A 14553-nucleotide genomic window follows, 5' to 3' on the forward strand; every position below is an offset into this window, starting at 1 on the left:
CAATTGTTCTAAATTCTTGTTCAGTTATGTTGCTTATATATGTTTTGAGCAGCCTGTGGCTGTGATTTCTTCCTGGAATTTTAGAGAGACTTCTTTCATTTCATCATTTTGGCTAGCTTTCTACTCTTGTCAATTTTAAAAGCTCGTTTTTTTACTATGCACCAGTTAGTATTGCTCTACCAAAGGAGGCTCATTGACTATCCATGGCCTGTCATTTCTGGAAGTGTTCTTTTACTGGTGCCTCTCAGTTTCCCTTGTTATGCCTTTGATTATTTTATTTCCCTATTCAGTGATATTTGGGACTCTCCACCATATGTACTTTGGCTTGTTTCTTGAGGTAGCCCTGAAAAGGAAAACAGACACACAGGGAACAAAACATGCAAACACACAGACAAATCAAATAAACAAGGAAACCAAAAGGGGAAAGAAAAAAGGAATGAAAAAGAAAAGAAAAAAAAAAGGAAGAAGGGGGGGACAGAAATAATCAAAGACAAAGGACAGCCTGAGAGCATAAAACCTCTGGAAGGGGGAGATAAAAATAAGATAAGGAAAAATATATCTGGATGGCAAGAATTGATCTATTTCCCAGACTCCAGGGAGGGAAAAGAGAAAAGAAAGAAAGAAAGAAAATAGAAAACAGAAAAACAGGGGGCGGGGGGGGGGGCGGGAAGGAAAAAAAGGGTGGCAGCTCTCCAGTATGGATGGGCGTGGTTTGGTGTAGGTAAGATAGGTCTCATGGGCTGCACTCAGAGGCCCTGCCTTAGTGGTTGTGGGGAGAAGAATGGCGACACCCCAAGCCCTTCTCAGACCATGCACTGCGAGCAGTTTTTTTGAGTCTGATCTCCCTGTGCCATGGGAGGGCCAAATTGCTTTTTTTCAAGCTCTGCCTTGTTTCCAAATCCTAGTCCATGCACTTTAATGCTACCATCACAGATGAAATGTCCTCCCACAGGTGGGCGACATTCTAGCCAGGAATGAGTAAGGGGACTGGGGAGCCAGCTTTTCCCTGGCTCCGCCTGGAGTCAGCGGCTCTGGGCCCAAAGGAGAACAAGCCCACTGAGGGGGACGAATTTTTCTCCCTGCACCCAGATGCTACATACAGGAAGGTAGCGTCTCTCTGTCCTGGGCTGTGATCTCTCCCTTCAAGACCACTCTATGAGCGTTTTCAGTCTCTCTCTCTCTTCCCCTCAGCTCTCAGCTGCCCTGCATGGCCATTCCAAGTGTGGTCCTCCACGGCCCTGTGTTGCCTTTCTGTGCATGGCCTTCTGCACTCTGCACCACCACTCTAGGTGGCCTCACCCGGCTCTGTGATAGGCTGGTGCCCCAGAGCCTCTGGCCCCAGGTGCCATTCACTCAGGCATCTAGTAGGGTGCCATCTATAAGGACTCTGTGTGTACACTTCCCATTCTTGGAAATCAGAGTATTGTGGAAATCAGAGTATTAGTCCTTCTCAGTTTGATAGTTGCTGGCGGGCAGAGATTACAGAGCTCCCTGCTTCTCTGCCATCTTGCTGGTCCAATAGTCACTACAACTTAAAATAGCTTTAAAAACTATGACTACTTTTTGGTATTTACCCTACTTGGTATTCTCTCAGATTCTTGGATATGTGGTTTGATGTCTAATTTTGGAGGACTTTCAACCACTATTACTTCAAATATTTTTCTTCTTCATTTGGTATTCCCACATATGTTATACCTTTTGTAATTCTACCCATAATTCTTGGCTATTGTTTTTGGTTATCTCTTTGTGTTTCAGTTTGGGAAGTTTCTGATGGTTTATCTTCAAGATTACTGATTCCTTCATTACCTGTGTCCAATCTACTGATGATCCCAACAAACGCATTCTTCATTTCACTTAAACTTTTGGGGGGGGGGGGGCTTCAATTCTTAGAGTTTTCATCTCTCTTTTTACATTACCTATTTTTTCTTGCATGTTGTCTACTCTTTTTATTAAAGCTATTAACATATGTCTACCTTTTCCCTTAGAGCTATTAACATATTAATCGTACTTATTTAAAGTTCTCTAATAATTCCAAATTTTGTGTTATATCTGGGTTTTGTCTCTTCGTATTGTGCTTTGTCTTTTACTATCTTACAATTTTTTTTGTTGGAAGCTGGACGTGATGTCACAGATATGAAAGACAGAGATAATTATGTTTTTATATAGCTATAGGTACTAGAGTGTTTGGTTTCCATGTTTTGTTTCGTTTCCTCTCCTATTGTCTTTGGGTTCCTTAAGAGCTCCTTCTTAGAGTATGTTTTGCAACTCTCAGCTGTAACCCACTATTATTATATTGAAGTTCTGTTCATGTGGTGATATGGTGTTGGGAAAAGGAAGCATTCAACAATTTTATAATTAAATCTTAGCTTTTATTGAGTCCATGTTCCAGAAGCATTTTCTAGTCTTTTTTTTTTTTTCTCTCTACCCTTACATGAGACAGGAAGACTAGAATGAACTGGAGTTGACTAATTGCCTTTCCCGCATGTTAGATAAGGTTCTGAATTAGTAGTTCTCCCTGAAGACTAGATCTTGGAAATGGAGAACACTCAGGATATATTTTGAAAAAGTTACTCTTCTCCTCCTACTGCCCCAAACAGAAGTTTTCTCCCCAGTCTTCACTATGAAAACCTGATGGAGTTCCTGGAGGCAAAACTGACAAAAGTGTGGGAGTCTATATAAAACTGGGTCCCCAGGAGTTTTTAATTCTCAAGCTAGTCCACACTCAGCCTCCAGCATTAATCAAGATTACCAATAACTTAAACGGTTCCTACCAGCTCTTGGTCCCAGTGGCTTCTGCTTCTAATAAACTGATCTTGGCTGTGATTCTCCGTACTCACCTTTCTCTCCAGATTGAATGGCTCTGTCCAGAGTGATGGTTTTCCCTGTGATTTCAATTTTTTATGGGTCTAAAAAAAGGGTATTCTTTTTCAATTTGTTTGGCTTTTTTTCTTTATTCTTTTTTTTTTTTTTAAAGATCGGAGTGAGCACTTTCAAGCTCTTTATGTGTTGAAGCTGAAATCAGAAGTCCTCTCTGACTAGACTGAGGGGTTTTGTTTTGTTTTGGTTTGTTTCTTTAAATATTGACTTCATATCCTGTGTCCGTACTAAATTCACCTATTAGTTCTTGAATATTTTTCATAGATTCCTTAGGATTTTTTTTTTACATTGACAATCATGTCTCTTGCGAAGAGAAAGAGTTATATTTCTTCCTTTCCGGTCTGTATGTCTTTTTCTTCCTTTAATGCATTGGCTAGAATTTACAATATGATGTTGAAGGGAGTGGTGAGACATTCTTCTTTTTTCCAGGTCTTATGGAGAATAATGTCATTCTTTCACCAATAAGTATAACATTAGGCATATTATAGAATTATCTTTATCAAGTATCAAGGAAGTTCCTTTATATTTTTAGTTCTCTGAGTTTTTTAAAATCAAGAATGGAAGTTGAATTTACAAAATGATTTTTCTGCATGAGTTGAGATTATTATAATTTTTTCTTCTTTGTGTGTGTTAATATGGTTAAATTGATTTTCAACTATATACCTGACATTCTCAGGATAAAACCTCTTTCATCACAGAATATTATCCTTTTTATATATTGCTGGATTCAGATTAATATTTTGTTAATGGTTTTTACACCTGTATTCATGAGGTTTTATCAGTCTTGAAATTTCTTGAAAATGCTTTTTTAAAGATTTCTTATCAAGGAAATTCTGGCCTCATAAAAATGTACTAGAGATTATTATTTTTCTATTTTATGGAAGAGAATTGTAGAATTATTTCTTTCTTGTGCATTTGGTAGAATTTACCAGTGAACACGTCTACAAACTGGTTTCCTATTGGATGTTTTTAAACGACAAACTGAGCTTCTTGAATAGATGCAGGACTGTTTAGGTTACATATTTCTTCCCGAATTTTGGTAACTTGTGTGTTTCAAAAAATTGTTCCATTTCACCTAAATTTTCATATTCATAGTCACAGAGTTGTTCACAATGATGTGCTGCTAAGTGCTTAACAAGGAGCTCTTGAGGAATATAAAGATCTAACTGTAGTACTTGTCAATTTTTTGTTGGTTAAATACTACAGCCATGCCTAATTTCATAACTGATTTAACAACTGGTTCTCAAAATTCTGATATTTAATAACTGGCTCTTATGAGCTAATATGAGTCAGCTCCACCATTACCAGTACTTCATTATTATCTTCTTTAATGTCTGGAGGGGCTGAATGGATGAATCTTATTTCATCTCTAATCCTAGAAATTTGTGTCTTTTTGTCCTGGTCACTTAACTAGATGCTTACCAATTTTGTTGATCTCTTCAAAGAATAAGCTTTTCTTTTACTGACATATTCTATTTCTCTGTTTCCATTTCACTGATTTCTGCTCTTTATTACTTCTTATACTTATATTTGGTTTAACTCACTGTTATTTTTCTAGTATCTTTTTTCTTTTATAGTTTACTGTCAAGTTGGTTTCCATGTAACACCCAGTGCTCATCCCAATAAGGGCCCTCCTCCATGCCTATCACCCCCCTTCCCCCATCAGCCCTCTAATGACTCCCCTATGACCCAGCAGCAGCACTGCTGGGATATACCCAAGGGATACAGAAGTGCTGATGCATAGGGGCACGTGTACCTCAATGTTCATGTTTCAACAATAGCCAAATAATGGAAAGAGCCTAAATGTCCATCACCTGATGAATGGATCAAGAAGATGTGGTTTACAATGGAATACCACATGGCAATGAGAAAGAATGAAATCTGGCCATTCAAAGCAATGTGGATGGACCTCAAGAGTGCCATACTAAGTGAAATAAGTCAGGCAGAGAAGGACAGATATCATGTTTTCACTCATAAATGTAACAGGCGACTCTTAGCAAAGGGAGGGGAAGGGGGAAAATAGTTGAAGAGAGGGAGAGAGGCAAACTATGAGAGACCATTGTTCTAGTTTCTTAAAGAGGAAGCTGAGATTACTGATTTGAGACTCTTTATTCCTAATATATAGCAGATAATCCCAGGAGTTTTCCTCTAAGCACAACTCCAGTTGATTTCTACTAATTTCAATATGCTCTATTTTCATTCAGTTCAAAATATTATCTAATTGCCTTTAATAAACCCTATTTGATCTATGGGTTATTTAGAGCTGTGTTTTTAAAAACATTTGGAAATATTTTTAAGGAACCAAACAAATTCTGGAGCTGAAGAACTCAGTAAATGAGATAAAGAATGCATTAGAAAACATTGGAAATAAAGCAAATCAAATGGAAGAAAGAATAAGCAAGCTGGAAGACACGAATCTAGAAATGATTCAGGTAGAAAAGAGAGAGCTAAGATTTCTAAAAAATGAAGAAACCATATGAGAACTATCAGACTCCCTTAGAAGAACCAAAATAAGAATAATGGGTATACCAGAAGAAGAGAAGGGGCGAAAAATTTATTTGAAGAAATAACAGTGGAGAGGCACCTGGGTGGCTCAGTTGGTTAAGCATCTAACTTTGGCTCAGGTCATGATCTCATGGTTCACGAGTTCAAGCCCTGCATCGGGTTCTGTGCTAACAGCTCAAAGCCTGGAGCCTGCTTTGGATTCTGTGTCTCCCTCTCTCTCTTCTGCCCCCTGCTCGTGGTTGGTCTGTCTCTCAAAAGTAAATTTTTAAAAAATTAAAAAATAAAAGAAACAACAGTTGATGGGAACCTGGGTGGCTTAGTCATTGAAGCATCGACTTTGGCTTAGGTCATCTGGAGCCTGCTTCAGATTCTGTGTCTCTCTCTCTTTGCCCGTCTCCTGCTTGTGCTCTGTCTCTTTCTCTCAAATATAAATATATATATATATGAAAGAAGGAAAGAAAAAGAGAGGGGAGGGGAGGAGAGGGGAGAGAAGGGAAGGAAATGAAAGGACAAACAGTGAAGAACTTCTCAAACCTGAGGGAAGAATTGGGACACAAAAGTCCATGGAGCCAATAGATCACCTTATTATCTCAATGCAAAGACCTTCTCCAAGACACATTATAAAAAAGCTGTCAACAGTCAATAATAAGGAATGCGAAAGACAACCAGAATTTTTTTTAAGTAACCTATAAAAGAACCCCTAATAGACTATCAACAGATTCCTAGGCCAGAAGCGAGTAGAATGACATATTCAGGCTACTGAAAGATTGAAAACTGCCAGCCCAGAATACTTTATCCACCAAAGTTATCCTTAACATATGAAGGAAAAATAAAGACTTTCCCAGACAAGCAAAAGCTAGTGGAGTTTACCATCACTACACCTGCCTTACAAAAAAACACCGAAAGGAGCTCTTCTACCTAAAATGATACATGTACACAAAAACTCTGAGTAAAGTGATACAAAGGCAGAATCAGAACACTGTAACTATATGTTAGAAATTATGTTAAACAATTATAGCACAAAGGTTAAAGAAAACGAGCATTAAAAATACTATAACTACTATGATTTGGTAACAAACTCACAACATAAAAGGAGATAATTTCTGAAAGCAAAAATATGAAAGGGGAAGAGTAAAAGTATGGAATCTATATAGACAAAGATAAACTGCTATCAACAGAAAAAGGAGTATTTTATCTATGAGACATTTTATGCAAACTTAACAATAACCACAAAACATAAACCTAGAGCAGATACACAAGACACCAAAAAAAAAGTAAAACCCATGGGATGACTGGGTGGCTCAGTCAGTTGAGCAACCAACTTCTGCTCAGGTCATGATCTCACAGTTTGTGAGTTCAAGCCTCACACTGGACTTGCTGCTGTCAGAATGCAGCCTACTTTGGATCCTCTGTTCCCCCCCCTCTCTCTCTCTGCTCCTCCCTCATTCACACTCTCTCAAAAATAAACAAACATTAAAAAAAATTTTTTAAGGTGAAACCTAACAAACCATTATGGAAAACCACCAATTTTAAAAGGTAGACAGAAACACAAGGAAAAAATAATGGAGATACAAAATAATCAGCAAACAAAAGATAACATGGTAGTGGTAAGTCCCTACCTATCAGTAATCACCCTAAATGTAAATGGGTTGAACTCACCAACTAAAACACAATTAAGACAGAGAGAGGCTGGATGAATTAAAAAACAACACCCAACTACACGCTGCCTTTAGGAAGACTCATTTCAGCTCTAAAGACACAACTAAGCTCAAACTGGTAAGATAGAAGATGATATTCCAAGCAAATAAAAGAAAGCATGCATAGCCATATTTCTATCAGACAAAATATACTTCAAGCCAAAAAGTTAACAAGGGACTGGGAAGAACATTATATAATGATAAAGGGGTCAATACATGAGGAACACAAAACAATCATAAATATGTATGCTACCAACAGTACATTTAAATTTTATTCCAATATAGTTAACATACAGTTAACATCAATGTTTTATAATGTTTAGAGTTGGGTCTTTCACTTCCTTGGTTAAGTTTATTACTAGGCTGGGTTTTTTTTTTTTTTGGTGCAACTATAAAAGGATTGTTTTCTTAATTTCTCTTTCTGCTACTTCATTATTATTGTATAGAGGTGCAATGGAATCCTGTATATTGATCTTACTGAATTCATTCATTAGTTCTATTAGTTTTTTGGTGGAGTCTTTAGGATTTTCTAGATATAGTATCATGCAAATTCTGACAGTACTTCTTACCAATTTAGATGTCTTTTATTTTTATTTATTTATATTTTATTTTACTTTACTTTTTTGGGGGGGGGGGTCTGGTTGCTGTGGCTAAGATTTCCAGGACTATGTCGAATAAAAGTGATGAGAATGGACATCCTTGTCTTGTTAATTATCTTATAGGAGAAACTCTCAGTTTCTTGCCAGTATGATGTTTACTGTGGGTTTTTCATAGATGGCCTTTATTATGTTGAGGTATGTTCCCTTTAAGCCTACTTTGTTGAAGGCTTTTATCATGAATGGATGTTGTACTCTGTCAAATGCTTTTCTGTATCTATTAAATGATCATATGGTTTTTATCCATTCTCTTGTTGATGTGATATACCATGATGATCGGTTTGCAAATATTGAACCACCCTTGCATACTGGGAATAAATCAGACTTGATTGTGGTGAATGGTTGTTTTAATGTATTATTGGATTCAGTTTGATAATATTTTGTTGAGGATATTTACATCTATGTTCATCAGAGATACTGGCCTGTAGTTCTCTCCCCGCTTTTTCTTTCTTGTAGTATTCCTATCTGGTTTTGGTATGAGGATAATGCTGGCCTCATACAATAAATTTGGAAGCTTTCCTTTCTCTTCTATTTTTTGGAATATTTTGAGAATAGGTATTAAGTCTTCTTTAAATATTTGGTAGAATTCACCTGTGAAGCTGTCTAGTCTTGGACTTTTGTTCTTGGAAATTTGATTACTAATTCAATTTCATTGCAGGGAACTGATCTGTTCAAATTTTCTATTTCTTCCTGCTTCAATTTCAATAGGCTATATGTTTCTAGGAATTTATCCCATTTCTTCTAGGTTGGTATATAATTTTATATTCTCTCATAATCCTTCATATTTCTTTGGTGTCAGTTGTTATTTTTCCTCTTTAATTTCTGGTTTTGATTATTCTTTTGTGTTTTTGATGAGTCTGGCTAAAAGTTTTTCAATTTTGTTGATCTTTTCAAAGGACAAGCTCCTGGTTCCATTGACTTGTTCTTTTTAGCTTCTATTTCACTTATTTCTGTTCTGACCTCTATTCTTTCCATCCTTCTACTGGTTGGGGGTCTTTGTCCTTTTTCTAGCTCCTTTAGGTATAAGGTTAGGTTGTTCATTGAAAATTGTTTTTGCTTCTGGAAGTAGGTTTGTATTGCTATAAAATTCCCTTTTAGAACTGCTTTTGCTGCAGCCAAAGGTTTTGGACCATTGCGTTTTCATTTTGTTTCCATATATTTTTTCATTTCTTCTTTGATTTCTTTGTTGACCATTGTTTACTAGCATGTTATTTAACCTCCATGTATTTGTGTTCATTTCAGATTTTTTTTCTTGTGATTGATTTCTAGTTTTTTTAGTGTTGTGGTCAAAAAAGGCATAGTATGACTTAGATCGTTTTGAATTTGTTGGGGTTTGTTTTTTGGCCGTATATGTGATCTATTCTGGAGAACGTTCCATATGCACTTGAGAAGAATGTGTACTCTGCCATTCTGGGATGTAATGTTCTGAATACATCTGTTAGATCTATGCGATCCAATATGTCATTCAAAGGCACTGTTTCCTTGTTAATTTTGTTTGGATGATCTATCCATTGATGCGAATGGGATGTTAAAGTCCTATAATATTATTGTATTACTATCAATCAGTTCCTTGATGTTTGTTACTAGTTTCTTTTCTGGGTGGCTTAGTTGGTTAAGAGCCCAACTTTGGGTCAGGTTATGATCTGGCAGTTTTGAGTCCGAGCCCTGTGTTGGGTTCTGTGCTAACAGTTCAGAGCCTGGAGCCTGCTTCAGATTCTGTGTCTCTGTCTCTATCTGCTCCTCCCTCTTATGCTTTCTCTCTCTCTGCTCTCTCTCCTCTCAAAAATAAAATAAACATTTAAAAAATTTTAATCAATTTTGTCTGAAATAAGTATTGTCACTTCTATTTGCATGATAAATGCTTTTCCATCCCTTCACTTTCATTCTGCATGTGTCTCTAGGTCTGAAATGAGTCTCTTACAGGCAGCATATAGATGGATCTTGAATTTTTATTTATTTTATCACCCTGTGTCTTTTAATCAGAGAATTTAGTCTATTTACATTCCAAGTAACTTTTGATAGGTATGTACTTACTGCCATTTTATTTAAGTTCTATTTATTTATTATGAGAAACAGAAAGAGACAGAGAGACAGAGACAGACAGACAGAGAATCCCAAGCAGGCTCCATGCTCGATTTAGAGCCTGACACAGAACTTGATTTCAAGATGGTGAGATCATGCTCTGAGCCAATATCAAGATTTGGATGCTTACTCAGCTGAGACACCCAGGCATCCCACTTATTGCCATTTTAAAATTTATTTTCTTTCGACTTTTCTCTGTTATACCTGGGCAAAACATTCTTTGTATTTAGTATCTCACTAACCCCATAAAATTCAGGTAAAAATACTTTTTATTCAGTCTCTACATTTCAAGGTAATGCAGTCATTTGCATAAATTGAATAAAAATCTGTCCTCCTTTTCACTCAGATATAATTTAGTAAATTGTGCAATCAGGGCCAAATCTGGAGGATCATCTTTAAGAATATACCCCATTCAATTAGATATGAAAGGCCTCGGTCTCTGTTAAGGATACAAATGTAACTGATACTTGAAATGCATGCCTGTAAGTCTTCCTAAGCAAACCCGTATCTGCTGTTGTACACTGTCCCAACTTTATAGGTAGTAAGAAGGGTCACTGCCCAGCAGAAACAAAAGATGAATTTGCCCAGTTGTAAGTATACAGGTGAAACCTGGTAGAAATGAACTTATTTTATAAATAATAGTGTTAAAAAGAGCTCTGGAATGATAGAATCTATTAACAATGAAATTCTGGATTCTGTACATAATCTCTAGACAGAACTTAATTGGACAGACTTAGTTGTTTAACACAATCTGGCTCTAGATTTCCTGATTATACAACAAGGAACCTTATGTGTGTTAAATGTCCCTTCTTACTGAAGCTATGTAAATTAACACAAAATCACACTGACCCCAGCCTCTAAATAGTCTATAGATGTTAATTATGATTACAAAAGGAGACTCTTATTCAGACTTAGAAAGAAGGCAAAAATAAGGCAAAAAAAATTGTAGACCTTAATAGTGTCACAGTAGCACATTCTTTAACAAACTCATCTAAGCGTCATCAGATTGTTAGAATTAATTTGCCTTTGTTTGAATTACTATTTACTACTGATTAAGGCAACACTATGTAAAGTTAGATGTTAGCTTGTGGAAAACTGATAAAAATGTAAATGATTTTTGTCTAGTAGAGATGCAAATGATTTTTTCTGCTAGGGAAGATAAATCCAAAGATATAGTTTTATTGTAACTTAGGTAATATACTAAGCTTGTATCTAACTTAGCAATCTAATGTCAGCATTTCCTTGTTGCACTGACTATATGCATGCTGGTTTGTCATGTCTCACTTAAGTGGGTCTTGACATCCTGCATTGTTCTCTCATTAATGTGCTAAATAAAACTTGTGCTCACTATCTACTTGCATGAGAATTATATTATCATTTTGAGAATTATACTTTCACAAAAGGATATAAGAAAACTCTACAGAAATGTTGGTTTTTCTGGAGAAACAGGAACTCAGCTGAGCTTCCAGAAATAATTACCAAAACTTTTCTATTTTTATTTCATTATCGATCAGATTAACGATTTAATTAATCTGTTTTCAAACATATTAATCTCAAGAACAACAATCTCAAGAATATACTAACAAATAGCAATCAATTCACCACCATCATCATTCCATAATTATATAAATCCAATGAAGAGTGACCTGAATAATCTTCACAAGGAAAACCAATCTCTTTGCTATGAAAAAGTATCCAAATATCTAAATTTTTTACATCACATGCCAACACTACTTCAACCACCCCTGACTGCACAGCATGCAAGCAAAGAAAACACAATTAAATCTAAAAATAAAGGCCCGTAGATAATCATATTTGAATTATAGGTTTCAGGACACTCCTCAGTAGCCATAGTAGTAGTATAACTAAATACTGTAAGCATACCACCTAAATATGCTAAGATAAAACTATCAATCCTTAAAAAATCCACAAAAATGTATTACAATAACATATCCAACCCTACCACTTAAGTAATATTTTATGAACCATACATTATACATCAGATACAATATCAGACTTTTCATCTGGAATACACATTTGCCAAAACATTAACTATGGCTAACTAATCTAATATATACATTCTAATGGAACATCTCTAGTTTGCATGTGTCTATTGATTCATGTATGATAAGACATACACAGAGCCTACATACCCACAGAAACCTGAAATATCAGTGCAATCTCATTATTTTCACAGATGGAAACAGTATTTATAGGCTATGTACTCCTATAAGAACAAGTTTTCTGAGAAGATCTTCCAGCTCTCTCTTCTATTAACACTGCTTAATAGAATGAAATTGAAGTGGATAATACCATTTTTACATAATGCTTAAATTAACACCATTTTTACATGAAAAAGGATTCAGTAAATCAAGATTAATATCAAATATAAATAAAATTCCAGTCTACCCTCAATACATAAATAAAAATACTGGAAGACTTATTTTCCTAATTACAATTGCCTGATAAGAGAGTGATTACAACAGCTCATCCCATCCCAGTCTCTCTCTGATGCTGCCGGGGCTAGCAATATGAATGCCTGCTGTCTGTCATGCACAGATGTTTATTTTCAAAATCAAATTCTCAAATGAATATATTTGACTGGTATAACTTAGGTCACACAGATTCCCACTAGATATATTATTAGCTGGAAACTATAAGCTGTTTTGTTTTCTTTAATCTTTTTGAGAAGGGAGTTCGACTTACACCATATGCAAATCTGACCTTTTATTTTAGCCACTTAAAATACTCAGAGTAATTCTAAACTCTAACTCTATAGTTATTTAAGCATCACTATAATCTCCTCTCAGCATATTTTCCCAGGTTCTCCTCCAAATCTATCTCCCATCTCCTCCCCACACCAGCTTCTTTCTTTCCTTCCCTCTATCTTTCTCTCTCTCTTTCATGCATGCACACATGCACACCACTTCCACTCCTGTTCAGAGATTCCTGTAATCTCTGAAACGCAACACCATCATTGCCCATAGTTCCCACTAGTAATGATCTTTCCTCAGCTCAAATGATATCTTTGCATGAAGTATTCTTTAACTCTCTCAAGTAGAAGCATTCACCCTTGACTCTAAATTACACTGTATACAGCAACGCTTTATACTCGCCTTCTTCCAGATTCCCCCATCTCCATCTCTGAGACTCAATCACAAGTTGCTCTTGTGTGCTCCTAAGCAACCTGACTCTAGTTTGGTACTTATCACAGTGCACTGTACTTGTCTCCTCTAGCCTGTCAACTCCATTAGGGCTGAGTATGTGTTTATTCACCATTGTATTCCACCTGCTGAGTACCCAAAAGGTACACAATAAATATTTACTGAATGATAAAAAGGGGCCAAGCATAACTATGTTTCCCAGTATGCCTCGTTTATGATTGTGAGCTACTCAAAATGCCTAGGAAAATGCTATGTACATGGGAGACACACTGAAAGTGTATGAGATGCTTGGATAAAAAGGAATTAAATAACAAAGTAAGTTGGCAAGTTCATCTTCAGAATTCCCAGTGAATATAAAAAGCAGCAGTTAGACTGACTGCATTCCTGGAAAAGCCCTTCTGCCAGTGCTACGTTCTGCTACCAAACTGGGATGAAACCTTGTGTATTTCTTGTCTTTATTTCTAGGAGCAGGATATGACTTTGTACAGTAGAGGGATCCAATGCAGGTTTGCTGAGCTGAGGAATGTGTCTTACCCGTGATTGTACAAACCATTTGCCTGCATTCAGAGTCGACAGGAAACTCCACAGGAAGAAGCTAGAATGTGTTAAGGAGGCATTTGGCTGGACCTCCCTAATATTGGTTGTTCTTCTCAGGTCATCGTCATGCATGAGAAAAGGCACCCGATCATAACTGCAGGCAGAAGGGGAAAGAAAAGGGAGACAGACTGAACTCCGCCACCTTGGTAGACAGGGTTTCAGAAAGCCCATCAGTGTCACAAGTCTTCCTGAAGTTCTCCTTCCCAAATTTCATCAAAGGACTAAGTACTAGTCATTTACACTTCGATTTCAGTATTTTTGTGTCCTAAAAATCAATATTTTGTGACATAATCATCATATTAGTAATGGTGAAAAAGTAGCTTCCCAATTCTAGCATCACGAAAACAGCAGGTATAGTAGCAACCTGTGAGTAAGGTGAGTGGGGGAGGAATGGGGCAAAGCTCTGAGGTCTCAGAACCACAGTAAGGAGGCATCCATACAGCCTCCCCGTTGGGACCCATTTCCCAGCTAGGCACCTGCTATGAGTATTTCTAGCTCTAGACGCCTCACATCAGATGGTATCACTTGGAAAGTTCCTTATTCTCTTATCTGTTATTTGCATTTAAGTGTCTCTGGATTTATGAAAATCTTTCTTTCTTTCTCATTAAAATACCTGTGAAGAGAACTCTGTAATGGCCATGATTGTGTAACAGAGTTGACTTAGCCTGCCTATGAACAACTAGAAAACTAGACAAAATAAGGGAAATAATTACTTCAGCCCAGTGGGGTGCTAGGAGCACCTTATCTCTGAGAAAAGGTAAACAGATATAATTAGTTCTTTTATTACCCAGGCTTCCTTTTTGCAGGTGAATACTTGACTGGCACAGAAAAGGGGAACCTAAAAGTGACCCAACTATCATGCTGAAATGAGTAGAAAGAGAACAAATTAAGGAGAGGTCAAGACAGCTAGAGTTTGTGGGTTAGTCTCACAAAGGATGGAGCCATGGGGGGAGGGGGAAGATCCGGAGAAATATA

The 14553-nt window shown here is 36.7% G+C and overlaps 1 protein-coding gene across 1 annotated transcript in view; it reads right to left on the minus strand.

Annotated features, from left to right (window-relative positions):
* GDPD4 (glycerophosphodiester phosphodiesterase domain containing 4) overlaps positions 1-14553 on the minus strand; it is a 104166-nt gene that overhangs the window by 37731 nt on the left and 51882 nt on the right. The window contains exon 11 of the mRNA XM_029957242.1: positions 13516-13672. Coding sequence (XP_029813102.1) covers positions 13516-13672 — 157 coding nt within the window. The remainder of the gene's footprint in view (positions 1-13515; positions 13673-14553) is intronic.

The sequence above is a fragment of the Suricata suricatta genome, chromosome 11, assembly GCF_006229205.1.
Source record: "Suricata suricatta isolate VVHF042 chromosome 11, meerkat_22Aug2017_6uvM2_HiC, whole genome shotgun sequence".
Taxonomy (NCBI): domain Eukaryota; kingdom Metazoa; phylum Chordata; class Mammalia; order Carnivora; family Herpestidae; genus Suricata; species Suricata suricatta.